General features: G+C 41.0%; 1 protein-coding gene across 3 annotated transcripts; it reads left to right on the forward strand.

Annotated features, from left to right (window-relative positions):
• The first annotated feature begins 456 nt into the window (after window positions 1-456).
• Window positions 457-22,933, forward strand: bicdl1 (BICD family like cargo adaptor 1). 3 transcript variants are annotated; one of them, XR_911456.3, is made up of 12 exons: window positions 457-1,454; window positions 2,668-2,883; window positions 12,332-12,448; window positions 13,758-13,769; window positions 14,713-14,859; window positions 14,999-15,178; window positions 15,261-15,479; window positions 15,596-15,739; window positions 16,158-16,288; window positions 18,069-18,189; window positions 18,450-18,565; window positions 20,511-22,933. XR_911456.3 is itself a non-coding variant. In XM_011492749.3 (11 exons), exons 1-11 carry the CDS (start codon window positions 1,062-1,064, stop codon window positions 20,676-20,678), a joined length of 1,848 nt encoding a protein of 615 aa, XP_011491051.1. In that variant the 5' UTR covers window positions 457-1,061; the 3' UTR covers window positions 20,679-22,933. The 3 variants fall into 3 exon arrangements, 2 of the variants coding, with proteins under 2 accessions (XP_011491051.1, XP_004084554.2); XM_011492749.3 differs by lacking the exon at window positions 18,450-18,565; XM_004084506.4 differs by lacking the exons at window positions 13,758-13,769; window positions 18,450-18,565.
• The last annotated feature ends 1,838 nt before the right edge of the window (window positions 22,934-24,771 follow it).

Below are 24,771 nucleotides of genomic sequence, written 5' to 3' on the forward strand. Positions count from 1 at the left end.
GATCTTTTCAAGAATCAGGGCTTTGGACTGAAATACAGGAAACTACAATGTATTGACATAAAAACAGGAAGAGAACCTATTTGATGACAGCACGAGATGAAAACTAAACTTTAAAAAGCATCAAAGATTGTTTATTCGGCTTTTATTGAAACTCTGTCAGTTTCTTTTGCTTTTTTTTGGAAGTTTTGTATTAAACGTGATTTTAGACGACCCGTATTTTTGTTTCTGCAGAGGTCATTCAAGAATAACCAGCATTTTTACAATTTTCTTTTAATTCTGGTACGTTTGTTGTCATGCGTTTGAGGCAGGGATCTGTCAGAATGTCGAGCAGAAGAATGAGAGACAAATGATTTTTCTAAAGTGTGATTTTTGGATTTTTTGGTCATGTAAAAAGCCTCTCCTGCAGAGGATGCGTCGTGGCGCGTTGCTCCAGGCGCCAGCCTACCGTTTCTTCACCGCCTCACGTTCTCGTTTTCTTGCTGTGACAGATGAGCGTGAGTTGGACCAAAATATGGCGCTATCGTTTCCAGCCAATCAGCGGCCTCGTCTGAACGGGTCTCAGCCACCGTCAGCGCAGTGGCGGGAACGCGCACCCACGAAGGAAAACGGATTTGGGAAGGCCTCGGGCTCGCGCTTATCGTGTTTGCCTGGCAAGTGACCGAGGAGTAAGAGGCTCGACATTATGGGGGTTGCTGAACCCCGGGACGGGATGGACCCTGACCGACCAAGAGGGAAGAAAAGCTCCAGGAGGAGGCGGTTTATACCGGGATCGAGTCCGATTTGTGTGTCAGTCCTTTAAAAGCGAGTAAATGAGCTGCAGCGGAGACAGTGTTTGCTGGGACTGAACCGGAGGCACGGTCAAAGCTGCTTCACGAGCAAACAAACCCAAGGAGACTTCGATTCACCATCTGAACTGGATCCAACTTTACATTCGGAGAAAAATGGAAGAATCGCTAATTACAAATCGATCCGGTCAGCCCAGCCCAGTTCGAGCAGAGTGGGCTTATCCGGAGTAAAGCCAGTCAGTCAGTCAGTCGGCAGTGATCTGTCGCCGGTCGGTGATGTCCGCGTTCTGCGTGGACCTGCAGTCGTCTGCGGGGATTTCAGCACCACTGGAGCTGGACAGCGACAGCATGGAGCCGCGCTCCAGCGCCGCCGCTCCGGACTCGGGCGGTTTCCACGGTCACCCGCTGCGCCAGGCTGGCTCCGGAGGCCTCGGCATGGCCTTGGAGGAGGAACTGGCCATGATCACCGGGGAGCGGGGAGACGAGCCGGAGCTGCCGGAGCTGGAGGCGACTGCAGTCGGTCACAACGCAGATTTGCTGTTTCTCTTCCGCCAAAAAGAGAAAGACTTGGTGTTAGCCGCAAAACTTGGAAAAGCGCTGCTAGAAAGAAACCAGGACTTGACTAAGCAATATGAGAACATGCACAAAGATCTAAATGAGAAACTAGAGGTAAACATGACAAGAAAGGTTCTTTTGTTGAGGTTTAAAAGTGTCTAGTATCCTCAAAAATATCAAATAAGCTGTTTATGTACCACCTGATGCTTTATAAGTTGAAAAAAAGTTCCAGGAAGTTCTCAGGTCAAGTAGTTCAACCAACAAATTTCTTATCTTGGAATAAAAAAGCTTACAGACAGCTTAAAATCTGTATACCAGCCTGTAATTTAGAGAGTATCATGTTTACCATGAGAGAGCTCTGTTGTTTTTCAAATCCTTCATCCACAGGGCCTTTAGAAACACCACAAAGACTAATCCTGTTGCTTTGCGTGGTCTGCTGCATCTGCTCAGCCCGTTTGATCCTCATTCATCCTCTCAGAGGAAAAATCTGCTGTAAATTATGTCTGTCAGTGATGCTATGTTTGGGGATGTCCCATTCAGAAAGCTGTTTAAACATATTTTTCAGTCTATTTTTCCATCGCAAAAACAGACTCCCAGGCTTAAGAAATAAATCAAACATTCTGATCCAAATAGGACATTTTCTTGAAATAAGTAAAACAATCTGCCAATGTGATAAGAAAAAAGATATTACCAAGAAATCTAATTTTAAGAACATTCTTGTCACTAAGACATGATTTTCAAACTAAGATTTTTTGCTATTGAAAAACTTTCTTGATAAGATTATTCTTCTAATAGGACAGAAAATAAGACAAATTTTTCTTGAAACAATTAAAAAAACTTTCTTATTATTCAGTTTTTGCAGTGTGTATGTTGTTGTTAATCCTTCTGTAGTAGCAGGCTACCTGCTTTCAATTCATCTGCATTTCAAAAAGACTCTCTTGTTTTTCTTTAACCAGAAAAACAATGTTCATCTAAGCACTGAATGAGAAAAAAGGAAAGATTCTTCCTATCTTATAAACTGTTGCTTTAGGGCTTTAGAAATAGATTTTCTTGCATATAGTTGTGGTTGTCTTACAGTACTTAAAAGTATCACTTTTGTTTTTGAACAAAACCCTAGTTTTCTGGCTCAAAAAGTGCCATTTAGTGTCTAATTTAATGAGCTTTTATGTTGCATACATAATTTGTTTTTGTTTTTCTTAACAAAGTAAAAAAGTTGGAAAAAGGAATCTTAGTCACTATAACTTTGGGGAAATGGTTTCTTCCACTCAGTTTAATAGTTGTATCCATAACAGGTCAAAGGCTTAACTTTATTTTTTATGGCACCCAGCACTTGAAGCAAGAGAAGCATGAACTACGACGGCGTTTGGAAAGTCGAGAGGGGGAGTGGGAAAGCCGAGTGTCCGAGCTGGAGACAGACGTCCAGCAGCTGCAAGTTGAGCTGGAGCGCCACCAGATCCAGCTGAGAGAAGTGGACAGGGACAAGACCAAGGCCATCAGCGAGCTCTCAGAGCAGAACCAGAGGCTCCTGGAGCAACTCAGCAGGGTGAGGAGCTGCATATGTTTGTGAACATAGTGTGATGCGCAGCTTTAATTAGCCTGAGCTTTGAGTCAACGTGTCACATGGTGCTAATGCTGCTTATGTGTGTGGAAGGCCAGTGTGTGGGAAAAAACGGTGTTGTGGAAGTGCTTGGTATTTGCTTGGTCTTTCCATGCTGAGGTTGTTCATGGGACAGGGTTTGTTTTCACTTTGGTTGGACTGAACTCCACTCATCCTGTCTGTGTCACTTCTTCTCAATTGTGCCACCTCATCAATATGAAAGCAAGATTTTCTGGGTTTTGTGCTGACTAGTTTAGCCCAGACTGGCCTGAAACCTTATGTAACAACACTCTGCATATTGACAGGTGATCTTAATTTAGGTATTGGAACATGAGATTTGTAGATGAATAGAAGGGAAAATTGACCGACGCAAACGTAAGCCTCACTGCTTGAGGGTATGTTGAAACTTTCATCTGCAGCAGTGTGCAGTTTGTGTTGCAACCTTTCCCCCTTTTTATATTGTGCTTCCAGAATTTCTTATCTGTTAAAAATTACCCTATAAAAAGACTTTAGAGTTTCTTAAGGACCCACTCTGATGGAAAATCGTGTGTTTTTGGTGTTTTCAACATGTTAATGTGGCATCTTTCTCATGATGAAGGACACATATAAAGAGCATTAAGCTCAAAATTGCATGACTAGCTTCAGAGGTGAATTTCTCACAAAATCATTCTGCTCTGTAAAGTAAAACAGCTTTTTAATTTAGGCTAAAACTGCATTATCATAGTTAAAAGACCTCTGGGATCACTTAAAAATAGATCAAAAGATTATCAGAGTGGGACTTTAAGATAGTTGCTACTCCTTGACCATATTTCATTCTTAGTCTGTTCTTAGAGGATTTATCTGATGCTGTACTTATATTTTTTAAGCTGTTGTTCAGATGTTTTATGGTGCCAATTGAACTTTCTTTGCATCAAAATAAATGTTTTTAAACTAAATATGTCTTTGGTAACTGTTCTAAATGTGTGGTCACACTGTGGCTTGAAGGTTTTTTTTAATTCACTGGTAATTCATAGGTCAGTGTAAAGTGGGTCGATGGTATCTGGTTCATAGATTTAGAAGTGAAGCTGTACAAAAGAGGCAGACGATCTCCACAAAAATGTGCATGATTTTCAGAGTAAGTGGAGAACTGGTACTGCAGGAGCTCTTTACAAAAAGGTCTGGGCTGTTTGAAGCGAGTACAAAGAAACAGGAAGCCTTTTGGACAAACTCTCACATGATGTTCCACAGAGACCAGCTGCTAGAAGAGACAGTTTTTGGATCAAGCTGGTTGGGAGTTCAGTGCAACATCTCAATTTGCTCTAGAGACAGTGAAAACAAGGACGCTTTCTTCAGATAACATAACTTTTTCCTTTTTCATGCATCATTTCCGTTATCAACCTCTTTTAAAGTTGATGATAATGAATTTATCAGAGGACAAGCAATCTGGTTCTTTAACAGAACTGCCTTGAGCTCATTATCACGTCATCATGTAATGACTTTTAGGACCATAACTTTAGGTTTTTTGCATCATAAAAGCAAGAAACCTCATGTACACCATGTCTCTGATTATGGTCATGAAGAACAGCAATTTGTGCTAAAGCTGCATTTTAGGAGCCCCTGGAGCTGAGAAGCTTTGATAACCCTGTCTGCGATGACTTTCACATTCTGTATGCTCCCCTCCTGGGAGAAGATGTGCTCTGCTGCCAGGCACCTGCTGCTCGGAGGAGAAGAGGCTCAGGGAGGTGGATGTTTAACCCTCAAACTGCTGATGCACAGGAGCAGAGCTCTCCTCGTCTTGATCAGATTAAACCAGATTAAACATCGACTGCACTTCAATCAAAGGCGTAGCTGCACTGTTCTGTTCTGGAGTGCTGTTAGGAGAGAAACTCAGGATAATTAAAGGGAATTTAATCCAATTGATCGTAAAAATATATAAAGAAATTCCCTGAGAGGGCAGTGTTTTCAGGGGAAGCACTTTTTTGTGGTCTTTGTTATTTGATGAAATTCAAGAGACCTAATTGGATGCATCGATCCAGATCTCATCAATCAGTGTGTTGGTCAGATGAGAGGAAACCTGCTGGGTAATAAAATAAATCAAGTCAGGAAGGCTGTTTTTGCATTCTCTTAATATATTCCTCTTTGCTTGTGCGTTTTTTTCATCGTTCTGTCTGAACTCATTACTTAGCAATAAGCTGTGACTAAGTAATATTGCTGCTTACAGCTCTGACAGGATGGAGGGAACACGAGAGTACTCACAGGAAACCACCAGGGACTTCCTCACTCTTTTCGTCTGCTTCCCACGATGTTTAACTCTAAAAGTGGAACAATCTCATTATGATTAAAGCGAGTCTATTTGATTTTCAATTAACCTTGTCCATAACTGGATTTGCATAATATGGTCATGTGTGTCGTCTAAGTGAAAAGCTTGTTCCGGTCCACCATCTGCAAATTACATGTGAAAGGGGGGTGTATGGGAAATGATACTCAGCTGAAAAGGAAGCTGCATCCCTATTTGTTCACATAAAACAAACAGGAAGTGCTCTGGGTGATGCAGGAGAAAACCCAAACGTAGGAGTGATCCTCTACCAAAGTCTCGAAAATGACATGATTTCTAAAAAGAAGAAAAGTGTCCACCTTTAGCATTTATTGTCCTTCTACCAAACAAAGAAACTTTCTGCAGTTTTTGGTTGATCTAATACAGTGTTTTTCAACCTTTTTTGAGCCACGGCACACTTTAACCCTGACAAAAATCCCGCGGCACACCAGTACACCAGCATCCAAAAAAAAAAAAAAATCAGAAATTCATGGTCTGTATTGATCGACAGCCCCCCCCCCCCCCCCGCGCGCGCAATCTCACGTGGTTTTTTGTGATAATTGTGGCAGAAAAAGCAGGAAGTTGCGGCTGTTTTTTTCTAAGAGATGAACCACCAGCTAAAGACGAGCTCTAGCTGGTATTTTTGTTAGAACTGAGCGACTTTATCAGCAGAATTAAGAACAAGGAAGTGAAGACTTTGACCACTTCTGATTGGTCAGACTGATGACATGTGATTAAACCTTCAAGAATGATTGGCGGAGACAGTTAAAGGGGCGGGACTTTTCCTTACACAGTTATAGCTGCAGCTAAATCGCGGTACCGTGATTCTTATCAAAATGTCTTTAATAGAATTAAATAAACACGAAGAAAAAGTAATTTCAAGATCTTTTATATTCCTAACTACTCAGTGTTATCAGGGCCTGTTTGGATGAACAAAGAGCTGATTTCCTGGAGATGGAAAATGTTTTTAGATCAATTAATGAGGGCAATTTCTCCACGGCGCACTTGACCATCTCCCACGGCACACTAGTGTGCCGCGGCACACTGGTTGAAAAACACTGATCTAATATATCCGAACTGATCTGGTTAGTCATCTTATTTACATAGAATATATCTGTGCTCAAAGTGGTGCAAAAACAAAATTCTAAATCCTTAATGACAAACTAATTAGTAACGGCATGCAGATACTATGTAATTAAAGTAGCAATAAGTAGTATAGGTATTTTAATTTTTTTTATTTTCACAAGGTTTTTTCCACTTATTTATACCATCAATATCTAAAAGTTGAACTAGTAATTAAATTCATTTAATGAAATTATTTCAATGCTTATTAAAGAATCAGAGGATTTTAAGACAAAGTAGCACAAACTAACCTTATTGATATATAAACAATAACTTCTCATATAAATCCAGTAATCAGTTCTTTAAGGACTCTTTCTTTCGTTGCAGTTGGATGGTAATTTTTACACAGGACACATCTTGGGAAGTTATCCAAGTCATTGAGGAAGACACGACACTCAGAAGGATTGGCTATAATCTGTGCTATTTGTTTCTACATATGTTTATAGTCGAGAACCAAAGGGACTTTAGTTCATGTTTTTCTTGATTAGTGACCAGAGAAAATGTAGATCTTTTCGATAATTATTACGGGTGTAAAAATTAATCGACCTAATTGATGAATCGATTTATTTTCCCACGATCCAACCAGATTGATTAATCTGTCTGATGCAAGTTGTTAATCAAATCAACCTATACCATTATAAAATCATTTCAAAATAAAAGAAATCCATTATATCGATATTTGAAAATACCATTTGGATTGATACACAGTAGGTTTATTTTACTATAACATAAAAACAACCACATGCATCACACGTTATGATATCAAAAACTGATAAAGCCATCCTTCCAGTGCAATGTGTGGAAACACTTTGAATTTTACAAAGACATGTGACCATACGATGTGCTAGAATGTTCTAATAATGTTCCATTTCTAATATTTGGATGTAGGAAAACAACAGTGGACTGAACTTTAGGTAGCTAAAATGTAAGTGGATTTGTCATTAATTCATGTTCACTTGTTTATTTGCACACATATTTGATTAACACTTGATTATCTTGCAAGAAACACAAGGACTGCGGAAAACTTTACCTGCACTGTTCAGTACCAGGTGTTCATCTCTGAATCACACTGGTTAAATGTTTGGCTAAAGATGACCTGGATCGATTTTAGATCAGTGAATCGGATCAAATCGGATCATTCAAAATGATTTACAATGAATCTTATCAGCAACCACAAATATGAATCGTTACACCCCTAATAGTGGTTAAAGAGAGCCTTTTTATTGTTTCAGCTCTTTTTTGAGCAAATATTACCCAACGGCACATTTCTGTAAACCTTGAGAGTGCGTGTTTCTGCAGGTTTAGTGAATATTATGTTTACTAAAAATAATAATAAAGGGAACGGTACAAAAACACATGAACACATGAAATATTCTTTTTAAATGTTTTATTCTTTATAGTTGCATGTGCTGACAACACAAGCACACCAAAATGATTCATTGAAATTAAATTTATATGCCTATGGAAGTCTGGATGTGGAATCATATTTAAAATTAAAGTGGTAAAACACACTACAGGTTGATCCAACTTCGAAACTAGTCAAAATCAGGCTGGGTGTGGCCTCCACGTGACTGTATGACTTCCCTGCCAGTTTGTAACATCAATACCTTCGTCTGGCAAAAACTGCTGACACACTCCAGCCACATGAAGTCTAGCATTGTCTTGCATGAGGAGGAACCCAGGGCCAATCACAGCAGCTTATCTTCTCATATGAGAAACTCATCTTGGTACTTAATGGCAGTCAGGTTACCTCTGGCGAACACATAGAGCCAACTGAAGAAATGCCACCCCAAAACCATTACTGACCCATTGCCAAACCGGTCATGTTGGACGATGTTCCAGGCAGCAGAACGTTCTCCACGGCGTCTCCAGACTCTGTTATGTCTGTCACATGTGCTCTTGTGAACCTCCTTTCATCTGTGAAGAGCACAGGGTAACTTTTTTTTGTTTTGTTTTTTTGCCAAACTTGGTGTTGTCAAGACTATGCCAAACGTCTTGCATGGGGTTGGGCTGTAAGCACAGGAGGAGGTAGTGGTCCCGATGCAGGGTTGTTGCCCTCTTACAGCCTCCTCCTCGTCTCCTGGTCTACTGGCCTGTCCATACTCTGGACATTACGCTGAAAGACAGCAAACCTTCTTGCCACAGCTTTCACCGATGTGCCGTCCTGGATGAGTTGCACTACCTGGGGCACTTGTGTGGGTTGTAGACGCTGATCCATAGTACCGCTGGAGTGAAAACACTGCCGGCATTCAAAAGTTGCCTAAACATCAGCCAGAAAATATGAGGACGGAGAAGTTGTCGGTGGTCACCACTTGCAGAACCATTCCTTTATTAAAAGGCGTCTTGTTGATTGCCTACTATTTCTACCTGTTGTCTACTCACACAAAAACACGTGAAATTGATTGTCAGTCAGTGCTGCTTCCTAGTTGGACAGTTTGATTACACAGATGTGATTAACTTGGAGTAACATTGACTTTTTTTGGATGTTCCCTTTATTTTTTGAGCAGTGAATGTGAATATATTTACAATGTGCATATGTGTGAGTAGATATATATACCGTATATATATATACAGTATATATTACTGTACTATACACTGTATATAGGGTTTATACAGTGTATATAAACTGGAACTGATCCAGGGAGAGTGTGTCTTTCTTTCTGTGCCAGAACAGCCAATCTCTTCAGGTCTAATCTGATCACAGAGCAGCAGCAGGCAGAGGACCTTTCTGTAATTACGTTACCGCACGCGCTCAGGACGCTGAGCATTTAGTAACACCAGCAGCAAGTGTGTACTTTACTGGTCTTAAAGTCGTGGCCAGTTTTGCTGAAGTGACTGAAAAGCTGCTGATAATGGCCACTTGTGACTCATCATTATTGTTTATTTGAGCATTTAGTGCTGGAGTCTCCTCTGCTCTCATAGTCTTATATTAAAATCATTAATCAAGATTTAACGTTAACTTTTTTATAACAGGAATGAAGAACTTTGGATTGTTTTTTTTTATGTCTGGCCTCACTGGGACTGTGTGAGCATCACACATGCACAGGATAAAGATTATCTTCTATTGTTTGCAGCCAATGCTGAACTCCCTGGGCTTTTTTTGCAGTTGTTGCCAGACATCATCTGCATCCCATCAGTGCTAGCGTCTGCTTTTGAGGCCAACTTGGTGACTGGCACATATTATCACCTGCAGGATTGATTACGCAACCGTTTGAGCGTCATCTGAAAGCCTGTGGCAGCCAGTGCTCTGTGATAGGGAAAAAAAGAAAAACTGACACCACTACCCACAGCTCCACCAATCCAAGCACTTCCTGGTTGCTGTGACAACCAGAGTGACATGCAAATTGAAACGTGTATGTTGTTACCATGGAAATGGGGTCTACAGAAGAGGATTGCAAGCTTGATGTCAGGTTGTGCCACCTCAGTCCTTTGATGCTTTTGATTCAGATCCACCTAAGATGCTATCTGCTACTTTTGAAAGCATTTCAAGTTTACTGCACTACAGTTGTTGTTTTTTCCAGTTTGTTTTCCAGTTCTGCTGATAATCTGGAATCTGAGGAATGCAATTCCAGATTAAAAGACTATCCAAAAGCCTGCAGGCAGCTTTCTATTTCACAGCACAATCTGAAAGCTCAAAGCTTATTGGGTCAGTGGGTCAGATGTCACTTTACCAACATCTCATGAGCTGATTTTCACTGGTTTCAGAGCAATATCGCGAAAAGAGCATTTGGTTTATCAGAACACACAGTCACAAAACACAGATTTAAGGCCTAAAGCCTCAGAATGTGTCTCTGTCCAAATATTTATGGTCCTGACTGTAGGTTAATTGGTTGCCCTAAACCACATGTGTCAAATGTGGCCCTCCATGTCATTTTATGTGGCCTGCGAGAGCATAAACGTTTTTAATTTCTTAAAATAAAAACTAAAAATTGGTGCATATTTATTCACATCTATGGGGAATCGGACTTGAAATATCGGATTGGGCAACTATACATTAGGACTTAAACACTGTCCATATAACCTAACCTGTCAGATTCAAATTTAAAAGGATTTATGCTACAGTAACGAGCAATTTGCTTGATAGAGTAACAAACAAACATATGAACATATGAATGAAAAAAAAGGATTCTTTGTTGTTTTATATACAGCCCCCCTTAACTCCATTTATTTCCTTAAGACCTGCATGTTTGCCTGAGTGAGAACAGGGACTGTCGTCGGTCTTTGACATGCTTCAACCCTGAGAAACACAAAGCAACAGTTTTACCATTTATCTGACTTCTGCACTGTTATGTGAACTATGTTGCTGTGAGAAGGGGAGGGGAGGGGTCAAATATTGGAAATGTTTTCTTCAGTTATATCAGAAACATTTCAGCTGCATTGTAGCAGTGTGGTATGCTGTGGAGCTGCATTGTTATTCACTGACAGACAGGCTACAGGCAGTGTTATCTGAGGACAGAAGAGAAGTGCGTTAAAGCATCCAACTGTGCAGCCTTTCAGATCACTGAAGGGTTCTTCAAATGCTGCAACAGTGTGGGGTTCCTCCTAGAGGTCAGAATCCATCCTGTTTCAAGAGTTTATTATGGCTTTTGCTGCCCAACTTTTAATATGGAAACAAAATGTAATAAAATAGATCATTTAAACATATTAAGTATCAATCAATATTATTATCATCTAATAGTTATAATACTCTTAACACTCTCGTGTAGTCCTCTGACCTACTGCTGTCATTTTATTTCTTTGTCCGATTGTGTTTTTGGGATGGGGTATTTGAGGGTTGCAGGTGGAAAAGCGGAGTCAAATGAGGAAAAAACTGTGGGAGAAAAAAGTTTTAAAAAGACTTACAGAATAATGTGTCATATGACCAAAGAAAAAGACGTGTGTGTGTGCGTCCGTGTGTGTGTGTGTCTATGACACATCTGGAATGAATATTTGAATATTTCTGTTAGAATTTCTGTAAGTCACTACTGCCCTTACGGATGGATACCGCTGCCTGCGGATGAAAAATGGGCTAACGGCTACAGGTGAAAACCAGAAAAAGAGGATTGTGAGTTTTGAGGTCATTTAAACGATGACCTGTTTTGTTTTGTTTCTTTCTATGAATTCCCTTCAATGAGTTTACACTGAACTAACGGCTCACTGAAGATATCAAAGACTGAGGGGGAGAGTGGGTAGCCCTGTCGGATACCTCTTTGAAGTATAATCCTTTGAAAGTCTGGTATTTGATGCCATAGATGCATTTGGACAGCTTTACAGATTTACACAGTCAGCAAAAAATAAATAAAAAAAATGCAAAACAGCCAAAAGACAGAGGTAGCTTTGGGGTTCTTAATATTGGTTTAAACTCTTAGATGACTAAATCTGGAAGCATCATCAGAGTAACTTTCTCAAAAAGTGCTCTACCCATAAATTTGAAGTCTACATTGATTAAAAAGATGGAGCAATGCCTAAGAAGAATGGGGGATCTAGAATGAATTTTCAGGAGTTCATGTTAGTTTTTGATGTCTGGCTTTTCTTTATACAATACGACCATTTAGACAGAAAATGGATCAGAGGGCCGTGAAAATGTAGAACATTTGAGGACATGCTGTTGCCATGGCAGTGATGGCAACACAGACAGTAGCATCCTGAGTGGTCAGCCAGACTCTGCATGGCCTGAGCCCGCCTGTCCAATAAGATCCACAGGTCCCCAGACCGTGCTGCTGCCTGTAACTGCACAAACCCTGAGCAGATCATTTCTGTTATAGGAGTTCACGAAGGGCCGTGACATCTGGGGGACAGTAGAGTTTAAGAAAAGCGGGAATGAAATCGACCACCTATACACGGCAACAGCAACTCCTATAGGAAGGATGCAGAAGCATGTTTACTGCAATGAAGAAGCAATGGATAATCTGAATAAAATGGATTTGCAAGATTTGATATTGTGCCAATCACTAAGCCTGTATGATTGAATTGTGTATCATGTCTTATGCCCATACACAGGCTGCAGACGTGGAAAAGCAGCTGTCCACTCAGGTCCATTCATTACGGGATGACTTCAGGGAGAAGAGTATGTCTACAAGCCAGCACATGACCCGACTGGAGGCTCTACAGGCTGAGGTCAGCTCTCCTCCATGCTATTTTTTCTGTTTTTATAAGGATACTTTGAAGAAACTGTTAGGCTTTGCACAACCTAACCAACTTTGAGCCAACAGAAATGTTTTGAGTATTACTTCAGCAACAAAAGCTGACATGTCAGATCACAAACATATAAGGATCTAGGGAAAAATAACAAAAAAAGAGATTGCACCATAAAAAAAAGGCAAGGCAAGTTTATTTGTATAGCACAATTCGTACAGAAAGTAATCCAAAGTGCTTCACAAAACAGGAAAATGCATTAAAATCACAATACATAACAGTGAAAAGATTAAAAACATACATAATCCATGTAAAATTTACTTTAAAGAAAGGAAAGACAAAAGAAAATGAAAAGAGGTGTCGATAAGGACCCTTCAGTTATATACACAGCTAAACAGGAATGTTTTAGTCTAGATTTAACCCTGAGAACAGTAGAGGCCTGTCTCACAACCTCAGGAAGACTGTTCCAGCTTTTAGCTGGAGAAGATTGAGGGGAAAAAAACAATAATAAAAATATTCTTAGTTGAATTTTTGCACTTTAAACTTGAGCTACTTTACTTTTATTTTTTTACATTAAAATTGGATTTTGTTAAAAAATTGGAAATGGGCTCTTTTTTTTCCTATTCTCAGATCATAAACTTTTTGTTTATTTACTTGTCCAGTCACTATAAGTTTACACACAATGAGTCTTTGACCCACTCCGATCATTGTTGCGTTATTTTAAAAGTGTTCTTTTAATTATGAGTCTGCTGTGTTTAGCTGAAATAAAAAACTGTGTTTCTGCAGTGCGACAGTAGTTCATTAGAAATTCAACTCTTAGTTGTGGGCGGGACGGTTGGCGTGGAGCAACCCCCTTCCCTGTTCCTATTGCCCATTCAGTGTTTTTACTTCGTCACAATCACAAAACTGCATTTCTTTTTTGTCTGCTCCTGATTGCCAATAATTTGAATAAAGAAATACTCAGAAATGCAATTTTAGGCTTAATTGTCTTTGAATAAGTTCTCCATCATGAGAATGCCACAAGAACATGTTAAAAACACCAAAAAACAGAATTTTTATCTGAGTGGGTCTTTAAGAGAATATAGAATTACAGAGGCGGCTTAATCCAACTCACTTTGAAGACTTTAGAAATGAGCTTCTGCTACCACTATAGTCCTTTGAACAAGTGTTTACGCTGTTAGAAAGCTTCTGGTGTTTCTCTGGAACCAGCTCTGTTATTATTTTATGTCTAACCCTTTTGTATCTTCACTCCCATGTCTTACTCCTTCACCCTCTCTATCTCTTGGAGCAGCAAGGGCTAGAAGTGAGTGCTGCAGACTGCATGCTGCATGTCACGTCTGTAAAACAGCACAAACCAGCTTCCACTCATTACAGCTTTGGCTTTTTTTTGTCTTTTATTGTTGCTTTTCCGGCCAGAGGCTTAATGTCTGTGTGCATCCCAGATTCCTAAAAAACATGCCTCCTCCAAAGCTTGAGAAAAGTGTTGGGGTTTGTCGTTTTGCATGAATAGCTGGATTTGTCGTGAACCTGAGCCTTTCCGATTTCCCTGTTGCTTCCGATCACAGCAGTGAGGAAAACACCCAGTCTGCAGAGCCTGTGCTATAATTGGGAGAAAAGGCTACTGCTCTATATTTAGCTGAGATACCGCAATGTCTGGATGCTCCCACTTTTTCCAGTGTTTTGCTTTCAGATGCCACAGGCTGCTGACTAATGGATTTTTGGTTTATTTATGTGGGTCCACAGACCCAAGACAGCCAGAATCTGGCAAGCCGCATGCATATATAGAAGTCAAAAACACAACTGATCTACGTTAGCCGCGATGTAGGTTACCAGATGTAGGTCGGGAATAGAAATGAGCAGCAAGTGATGTTTCTGCTCAAGAAGACAAAAGAGGAATGGGTCTGTTGTGTTTTTTGTGGCATTGTCCTTCAGTCGAAGGCCGCTGCTCCTCCAGGGTTAAGAAGGAGCTGATATCAAGCATTGTGTGGATGGTTAAACGTCTCCTGAAGCATTCCTGAGGACTCAGGGTGAAAGCTAACGCCTACGCCCCTGCTAGGCAACAGGCATTTTTCAGACCAGTGGGAGTACGTTTCAATGTTGTGTAAGAGCTGCTGAAGAGGCAGGATGACAACAAATTTAGCCTTTAATCAGGCTGTCGAGGTGGAAATCTGAACAATCGAGCTGCTCCATTTAATGCCTGTTTTCCTCCAGCGCGGTGTCCGACTATTGTCTTTCTGGCATGTCAGATTAAGATGCTGTCAGAGAGGAAGATGGAGCTGGAGCACCGGGTGCACGCCATCGTGGAGGAGAACGAGCTGCTGCAGAACACGGTGGACAACCTCAGAGAGAGGACTCTGGTGCTGGAGAGACAGTGTCGTGAGAAGGACCTTCAGGTACAGACTCTCTAAGCTTCACAGGTAGCTGCTCTCCTTGTGCAGACATTGTGAGTACAGTGTCTCGTAGACATTTGATTTTTATTATTTTTTAATTTTTGAAATGCAGTCCTGGTTTTGATTCAGCTGTTGTGTCTAGTTGCGGCAGAGCCAGCTTGAACTCCAGGAGGTCCAGGTGTCTCACAGGCAGTTGACAACAAGACTAGCAGAGCTGACAGAGGAGCACAGCCTCCAGAGTCTCACCCCCCACCCATCCAGCTTGCTGTGTGAGATAGAACAGAGCATGGAGCAGGAGGAGCAGGAGCAGGAGAGGGAACAGGTAGTTATACCTTCATCACACAGCGCAATTAAGCTAAAAGCCCCGGAAAGGATGGATTGCCAATAACTGCTCTGCTGTTCAGCTGCGTCTTCAGCTGTGGGAGGCCTATTGTGAGGTGCGCTCACTCTGCTCTCATCTGCGGGGAAATGACGTCACAGATTCGGCGCTGTCCACTGATTCCTCCATGGATGAGTCCTCTGAGACATCCTCTGTTAAAGATGTACCCACAGGCAGTCTTCACACCAGCCTGTTGGAACTACGGAGGCTAACGCAGAATCTGCTGGATGGCAACGAGTCTACGGTATTTGGACGCCACGCTGCCGTCTCATCATGGCACCTGTGGAGCTGCTTATCACCGTTTCAGTGTCAGGAAATCTGAGCACAGGTTTGACAGGGGTGTGTTTCGTGTGTGGAAAGGGTTCACGGCGGAGTGATGAAGAGGCTCTAGAGGAGCCAGTGAGGAAGCTCGGAGAAGAGCTGCAGGAGGTCAGGCAGCTCTACGAGGCTGAACAAGACAAAACGCACAGCAATGAGGAGGAGCTGCTACAACTGCACAACCAGGTAGCAACACAATTGAACAATTGAAGAACAAGACAATTGCTGCTGTTCTGTGCTTGTGCATGTCCCTGAGAGTAGATGAAGCCATTTGTTTCTAAGTTATGTAATGTCATGTTTCAGAAGACCCTAAATGACAGAGCAACAATGCTGGAGTGTAGTTTATCTGCTTAATTTAGACAGACATAACATCTTCTTAACCTTGTTGTCATTGTTTTTCTGCAAATTAAAGTAAAATATCATCTCAGTAAGTTTCCACCATAGAAACTGTGCAACCACACAGGTCTCTTTCCTTCTAGTTTAATTGGGTCAGCTCATTATCTCACACATGAACACTGCTTTGCTCTCTGAGCCTGGCAGCGATGCAGGAATGCAGAAAGAATGCGTCTCCTCGAAACGTTTCACCCCCTCCTGTGACCTGCAGATGGCGCTGCTGTCGGTGGAGATGTGCTCGCTCCGGGAGGAGAACGAGCAACTGAGGGTGATGGCTGAAGTCAGAGAACCCAGCGAGCAGCTCCAGAACGCCATCAGAGATCGAGATGATGCCATAGCCAAGTAAGACCGCACAGAGAAATGTAAATGCTGCATCACTGGACATCCTGGTCTGCAGCTGCTGCAGTCAGGACAACAAAGATGTGAAAGGCCGAATAATGCAGGGAAACCAAAATAAAAACTACTTTTCCATTAGTTTAGTAGAAAACTAACTTTAGGTTTATGATTTAATGTCCTCTTATCTGCTATGAGGCTTGACTGAAGCTGTTCTTCAAAACTGTGTTCATGAACACAATGTTGAGTTAGCTTATTTAGGTTTCCTTGCATGTGTGTGTGCATGTAAACTGGCATTGTCAGATTCCACATCTACATACTCGGTGTTGTGACTCAACATGCTTTTACAGTTTGTTTTGGACTTACAGAAAAAAAACAACTAAGGTGTTCAGCAGCAGTAATTTTGTTCAGACTGAAAAACAATAGTTTAATAAAATGTGTGATGGTGTGGCAACATACACACCAGAAAACGTTTAAGGGCCTACATCATGCAAAATCAACTTTTTTGAGCTTTTAATTGTTTCATAATGTGCATTCCTCATGAAAACGACCCCAAAGCGGTATTTAAAACCAGTCATGCAAAACCTGCTCTCTGAGTTGTGACGTAGATAAGGGAGAACAACCCCAAGTCTGTGCTGCCAGCTCCACCCCCAGGCTGACACACTCACCTACCTCATCCGTAGAGCTGGCGGTGTATATCGTCAAAAACACTTTCATTTTAAATGCACATTATGCACATCCATCTTTGCAAAAGTTCAGATGTAGTTTGTTTTGGCGGGAGAAATGCTGACACGGTGCCAAGGTTGGCTTTAGGTTGACGTCATGAAATGAGCGGCACCCACAGGGGGGGAAGGCCGGAGGGATCGAGTCGTCTTACTTCCAAGTAGGAGAAAGGACAGAGAAAACAAGTAATGTTTCTTTTAAAAAATGTTCTTTAGTGTGCCAAAGTTAATATATAAATATAAATATAGATATGGTTTACTCTAAAAGGCTTAAGAAAAGCATGATAGAGGCCCTTTAAGAGAAGGATCAACAAACTAATCCTAATAACTAGGGGCCAGTTGTTCAAAAAGTTTCATCTGGATCAAAATGATCCGGATTTGGAAATCACAATTTTTCCTATGCAGGATCAGGTAATCCGTCTTACTTTTATGCCGGTTTTTCAAAGCAACGTTGGACCGGATCACCCTGATCCAGATACACAGTTTTCAAGATTACCAAATCCAGATTACCTGTGCTCTAAATGGGACAACATATCACAACACGGGCTACCAGCTCCTCCTGACAAGTTTTGAACAACACAAACTGAAGGTTTGATCCAAATTAGAACTAGGATTGGATTCTGTGATCTAATCTGATTTCAGATTCTTTCTTTCCCTTTTGAACAACCCATTTTCAAGATTTGATCCAATCCGATCACCAAAATCCGATCAGTTTACCTTTGAACAACTGGCCCTAGAATACTCTAGGTCTTGACTGTGCTGATCTGATTTTTAGAAAGGTTTGGAAAGATAAAGATAGCAAAGATAAATTAAAACAACTTCAAACCATGTAAAACTAGTTACAAGAGATGTAGGTTTGTAAGTTGTAGGTTTTAAATAGTTGCAAGTATCAGCCTGCAGTGTGACCGCTTTGATTGTGCTGAACACACAATCAAGTTTAAACATTTAAGGAAGTCTTTTGTTTTTTAATTGACTTTCTCCTCATCTTGGTTGTTTATTTACACTGATCATTTTGGTGTTTTCTGCATCTTAGCTGAAGCCTTTAAGCCGGTGTTTCTGTGTTGCAGGAAGAAAGCTGTGGAAATGGAGCTGGCCAAATGTAAAATAGACATTATGTCTTTGAACAGCCAGCTGCTGGATGCCATCCAGCAGAAGCTTAACCTGTCTCAACAGTTGGAGGCTTGGCAGGTATGTCATGTGGCAAAAGATGCATACTAGAACACAGATTCTTGTTCTGCAGTAACACATTCTATCTAGAATGAAAGGGCAATAATTTCAGTGTTTTTTTATGATTTTCTTTGTTGTAACCTGCATTAGTATGAATTTAAGACAGATAACAAATCTCTCACACTAAATGTTGAAACAAAAAGAGCTCTTTGAGGCATGTCTTCCCTCCTTCCCTCCCTTTTCTGTAACCAGCAGCTCTTCCCTCTTCTCCTCGCCCACAGTTTGCCTCCTCAGGGCTCTTTACAGTTTGGCTCTTGTGGTTTCTGATCTAGTGGCCTTTCTCAGCGTCAGCACCACCCTTTCTCCCCTGTGGTACCCCTCCCCTCCTGCCTTAGAGGTGAGCCCTGAGACCCCCCATCCCACCGTCTTGCCCAGGCAGAGCATGTGCAGTCATTTCAGTTCGGAGGGGAATTGCCCATCCAGCCTGTGTCTGTCTCCAAACCATCACAACCATCAACCAAAGCAGAGAACCATTCACCCTTTCCTTACCTTTCTATCCACCTTTTCTCATCCTCCTCTTTCCATGCACTTGATTGCTGTTTATGTTTGTTTATGTTTAACCATTCCTAACAAAAACTGTCAGGATGAGCATTTAAGGTAAAACGTATAGGACCCATTAAACAGATCTAAGGAGAAGATGATATATGGATAGATGAACTGATATGGTCATGATTTTCTAAGTATTTTAGGGGCTTGGAGGAATCCTTTTTACATTTTTCGGATGTTAAAACACGAAAGCTCCTCACCATGCATGGAGGGTTCCATCCCAAATCCAGCACACTGAGACTGTATGCTAGACGCAAGGAAGGAGGCCGAGGACTAGTGAGCGTAGAAGCCACAATCCAGGATGAAACATCCAAGATGCATGAGTACATCAAGCTCAAGGCCCCAAATGACAGTGTGCTCAGTGAATGTCTCAGGCAATGGAGAGCAGAGGACACAGTGCTGGAGGACAGATCCTCATGGGAGGACAAACCTCTGCATGGGATGAACCACCGGACCATAACTGAAGTGGCTGATATCCTACCAATGGCTAGAAAGGGCTGGCCTTAAGGACAGCACCGAAGCACTCATCCTGACAGCTCAGGAACAAGCCCTGAGCACCAGAGCAATAGAGGCTCAGATCTACCACACCAGACAAGACCCAAGGTGTAGGCTGTGCAAAGAGGCGCCTGAAACAATCCAGTACATAACTGCAGGGTGTAAGATGCTGGCAGGTAAAGCATACATGGAGCGCCACAATCAAGTGGCTGGAATAATATACAGGAACATGTGTGCAGAATATGAACTGGAAACCCCAAGATCAAAATGGGAAACACCCCCGAAGAGAATGAGAGAGCAAAGATCCTGTGGGACTTCCAGATCCAGACTGATAGGATGGTAATGGCGAACCAACCAGACATTGTCGTGGTGGATAAAGAACAGAGGAAAGCCGTTGTGGTGGATGTGGCAGTGCCAAGCGATGGAAACATCAGGAAGAAGGAACATGAGAAACAGGAGCAATACCAGGGATTCAGAGAAGAACTGGAGAAAGCCTGGAAAGTGAAGGTGACAGTGGTGCCTGTGGTAATTGGAGCACTCCGGGCAGTAACTCCCAAGCTGGAGGAGTGGCTACAACAGATACCTGGAAAGACCTCAGACCTCTCAGTCCAGAAAAGCGCAGTGCTATGAACAGCTAAGATACTGCGTAGGACCCTCAAGCTCCCAGGCCTCTTTATTATATATATATATATATATATATATATATATATATATATATATATATATATATATATATATATATATAATAAAGCAATCAATCAATTGTGTTGAGTTCACTCCTAGGTTGATCTGCAATCTGATGGATCATTTGGTTTAAAACTTTGTGACAAAAAAATGGAAAATCTCACAAAACATGGAAAATCCCATTCACTCCTAAAAGTCTGTTAGCGCCCTCTAGTGGTTGCATCCCTCAAAAGCTTCTAACAGTAATGCATGACTTGTTTCCTTCAAAGTATTATTCTAACTTGGTAGTTTACATATCAACATTTATTTAATTTTATAAAGTCAAAGATAACATTTAGATGCTGAATTAAAAAAAAGTTTTCAATGATCTGTTCAGATTCGCATCATAACTTGAATAAAATAAATTAAAAAACGGTAATTGGTTATGGTACCAAAGCCTTATTTTTGGTCTTTCAAAGTTGTGGATCTTTTGATTCATTATACAACTTTTGATTGACTCACCATTTCAACTTTCTGTCTTGCCTTTCCCTCACTATTTTTACTCTCTGTGGTTTCAGGATGATATGCACAGAGTCATTGACCAGCAGCTGATGGACAAGCACCAGGACGAGTGGCGCTTGGCGCACACTTCCCAGACAAGCTCATCAAGAAGTCAGGCGTCAAAGCGCTCTCACCGTATTTCCGAACGTGACAAGAGACTTTTCTCTTTCTTCAAGAAGAGCTGAGCCCTGTTTGTCTATCCTGCAAAGACAGGCAGAGGAAGTGGCATCCCATCACAGTGGTTCGAATTCAGCCAAAGACAGGCAAGGGGTGCAGGAGGCGAGAGATTATTTGCACTTTAACCGTTCCATCAGTAGTCTCCGAATCGGTTAACCGTCTTTCAGTTCAGTGTGAGTAAAAAGAGCAAAAATTCTCCAGAATTCATGAAGGATTCTTGGTCTTACAGAACCGGATCTGGTAACAAAGTTTACCTCCACAGAAGGCTTCCTTATAGTGCCTACAACCATCTCTACAAACCTACTGCCAGCTCTGTAGTGGAAGAAAACTCCACTTAGTCCTATTATGCATACCAGTTAGAAGGAAGACAGACCGATACACGGGAGACAGCAGGATCCTGGGATTGAGGTTCGCTGAAAGATGATGGGAAATGAGGGGTGCTTTCCTAAGTAAACAGACCAACCCTCAGGTTCATTCATTTGTTTAGGAAAGCATGAGTCTATCAAAGTCGCAATGTGATAAAGATCATAAATAGGTCAGTTATGGAAAAATGTAATTTATCTGATCTTGCGTTTAATGCCATTTCAAATTTAAAGTAATTTACAATGGTTTGTCCTAATTTCTTCTTTTGTAAATCAATATATTCTTTGTTGAAGTTTGATTAATCGTGTTAGGGTAACTCGGTTAATTCATTCATGTGGAATAGGACAAAGCTAAAATAAGAAAATAAACCTTAAATCCAAAAACTAAAGGATTTTCAGACCCAATCTCCAACAGCTGAATAAACCTCTGAGGTGAGAAGGTTTTCTCAAGTTTGGGAACCAAAGGCAGACTCCACCATCTTCCCTGTCATTTTACTCATCTTCCCAGCTGACCAAACTTTTAGAAAGGTTTGGGAAGGAGGCAAACCCACAAAGAACTCTCATTCAATCAAGAATAACTGTTGTAGTTCAGGCGTTGCAGTTCCACTTTTGACTTCTTCATGACCCTTCCTGTGTATTGCTCAACATCCACAGTTGATGGTTCGCATCTTCAAACGGTCTACCTCCATCCCCATCGCTTCAATGCGCTCCACATGGCACTTTGATTTCCTAACTGTCGGGCTTCCATTCCAAGCGACACAAGTGTTGCTGTGTTGCTTCATTTGTCGAGAGAGCGTCTCCTCAGATCCTTGAGCGTGAAGTGTTAGAACTTGTGTGTGTGTGGAAAACCTATGCAGACGTGTTGGTGTCACCTCAGCAGGTTGTTGGGAAGGATCAACCCAAAGAATGATTTTTATAAAAAGTAAACTAGCTTTGGTTAAAATTGATATATTTATAAGAAAAAAAGAAAATAACTTTTAAAAAGAAAACCTTTTTGTAGTGACAAATCTATTCATCCGATGATAATTGTAGGCGTGGACATCATGAGTCCAGCCAGTCAGAATGAATTGCACTGGTAGGTTGGAAATTCTCTCTTGTTTTAATGTATTTTTTTGTTTGTTTGTTTCATAGACACACATTAGGGTGGTGGGACATATTTCTGCGTGCTATTTTAGTTTGTTCTCACCTTAATTATTCATGAAAATGCTGTAAAACCCCTAAAAGGAGTCACGATTCCCTATGTTCTGATCCATTAAAATTCAAATGGATGTTCCACTCACAAATAGAGTGTACTTTCAAAAAACGAGTCAGTTCACTGATGGAAAAGTTGTTAAACTTTAGTTAAAGATTACAAGTTTTTGATTGAACAAGCAGTCGTATGAAAAATCTGATTTGTTTATAAAAGTATCTTAAAAAAATCCAAACTATTCGATGAAATGGTGACGTTTACACAAATTTTAAAAAAAAAACTTACGATCGTTGTTTATGTGTTCGATCAGGAACAAAGATAAACTAAACAGCCGTTTCCTAGGCTACCTTTTACTGGTGGAACAGCATTTCTGTCCATACCAGAACTTCAAACTTTCCATGTTTTAAATCTTCTTTTTGCTCCGTTTATATTTTGTCCATTTTGTTTAGACTCTTAGACTGAACTTAGTTCCATGTGACGGCTGTGTGTCCTGCAGTGACAGCAGAGTGTGTTTTCTGTCTCCCCTCAGTCGTGGTATTTTGGAATTTAGTGCTTTCGTTGCGCTCCTTGTTTACTGTGAGTGCTTCCATTCACCTCGGCCACAGCCACACTGTTTTTTGTTGTTGTTGTTGTTGTCATTTCAGACAATTCAAAGTATTTATCATGCAATTTTCTTAGCATTTTTTTGTACCAATAAACCTTTGCAATTTTATTGTCTCCTGTGTTTGACTGAATCTACAGACATCAAATGTATTAAATATTCAAAGCTTTCTGCAGAAATTAATATGACTAATCAAAAATGAGGAAAAAGGGATGTGCTTTTTTAAAATAAAAAGGGCTACTTATTTATTTTTACTATGAATGGCACCGGCTTATAAAGACAAATACCAGATGAACAGAATCATTTTTTAGATGTTCAGAACTGCCACATAATTTAAATAAAAATCCTCCAAATTCCGTGTTAAGTTGCTGCAAAAACTAAATTAATCATGTTGAACTTTGCTCACATAAACCACGTCAGCGGGTAATACTTGGAAACATGACAAGAACTTTTGTCCTAAGTTGGATATTAGCCATGTTTTCATGTAAACAGCTCATCTGAAGTTTTGTTTTTTTCCTCTGAAACTGAAAATATGATTTAAAAGAACAAACAAAACTCAAGGCAGTAAAACAGGACAACAATCATTGTTTTATAATTCACAGTTTTAAGTATTTTTTTTAATTCATTCATTTTCTGCCGTTTTATCCCTTTCGGGGTCACGGGGCTGCTGGAGCCTATCCCGGCCACTTGTGGGCAAAGGCATGGGACACCCTGGACAGGTTGCCAGTCTTTCGCAGGGCCACAATCACACACCCATTCACACTCACACCTATGGACAATTTATATTAAACCATGACGCATGTTTTTGGTTAGTTAGAGGAAGCCGGAGACCCCGGAGAAAACCCACGCACGCACGGAGAGAACATGCAAACTCTCCACAGAGAGGTCCCCCATTGATGTTCTGTTTCAGGTCCCCCAGCCGAGACTTGAACCGGGGGCAAGAGCGCTACCCACTGTGCCACCGTGCAGCCGTATTTTTTAGATAAATATTTTAGTTTCATATAGAATGAAATCCATGACAGAACACTAGATGTGAAATAGATTAAATATGACCTGAATTAGTTCAATAACAGAAGTTGTTTTGCTTTGTTTAAAAAAAAAATTAAACCCAGATTGTGATGATATGTAACTGTAGACAACACTTAAAGACAGCAGAAATCTTTTTCATATTACTGTAAGATAACTGAGTAACCAATTAACTTATGTTTTTGGATGGTGGTAGGAACTCCCACCATGCATGCTCCATAGGTTAATTGGTTACTTTAAATTCCCTAGGTATGAATGTGAGTGTACATGGGTCACACGCCCATTGTGGCCTTTAAATAGACTGGCGACCTGTCCAGGGTCCTGGCCTTGCTGAACGGTGACAAGGTTAGGCTCTGGCAGCCCCGCCACCCCACAAGGGATAAAATGGATGGATTAAAATTACAAATATAGCAAAAGACAAATATATTTCAAACACCTGCATTGGAGACTTTGAAAGAATAATTACCCCAAAAAGGAGAAAAGTAACTGGATTTTCTCAGTTAATACAAAAAGCAACTGAACAGGTTTAGTCAGTTTTGACAGATTTATCTGTCCAGCGAGGTGTAACCATTGTGCTATCCAAGTCACTCTAACATTGGAAGTGGGGTCATTTGGACCCCACATGATGGTGCGCTGAACCTTTTTCCTTCAATGATTTGTGATCTTCATTGGTGTCCATGGATTACATGAAATCCTCTCCACCTTTGTCATGGTAGGGATAGCACATCAATGTAAGGATCGGGTCATCTGGACCGCATAGGATAGCACAAGGGTTAAGTATTGCAGCTCCTCGTCTTTAAGCCATGAAAATGATAAACTTCCATTTGTTGTGTTCTTGTGCTATCTCGTGGGGTCAAAATGACCGCACCCTTGCATTGACGTGTTCTCCCTACCATGACAAACGTGGATAAAGGTGGAGAGGA

The sequence above is a fragment of the Oryzias latipes genome, chromosome 9 (genome assembly GCF_002234675.1).
Source record: "Oryzias latipes chromosome 9, ASM223467v1".
Lineage (NCBI taxonomy): Eukaryota > Metazoa > Chordata > Actinopteri > Beloniformes > Adrianichthyidae > Oryzias > Oryzias latipes.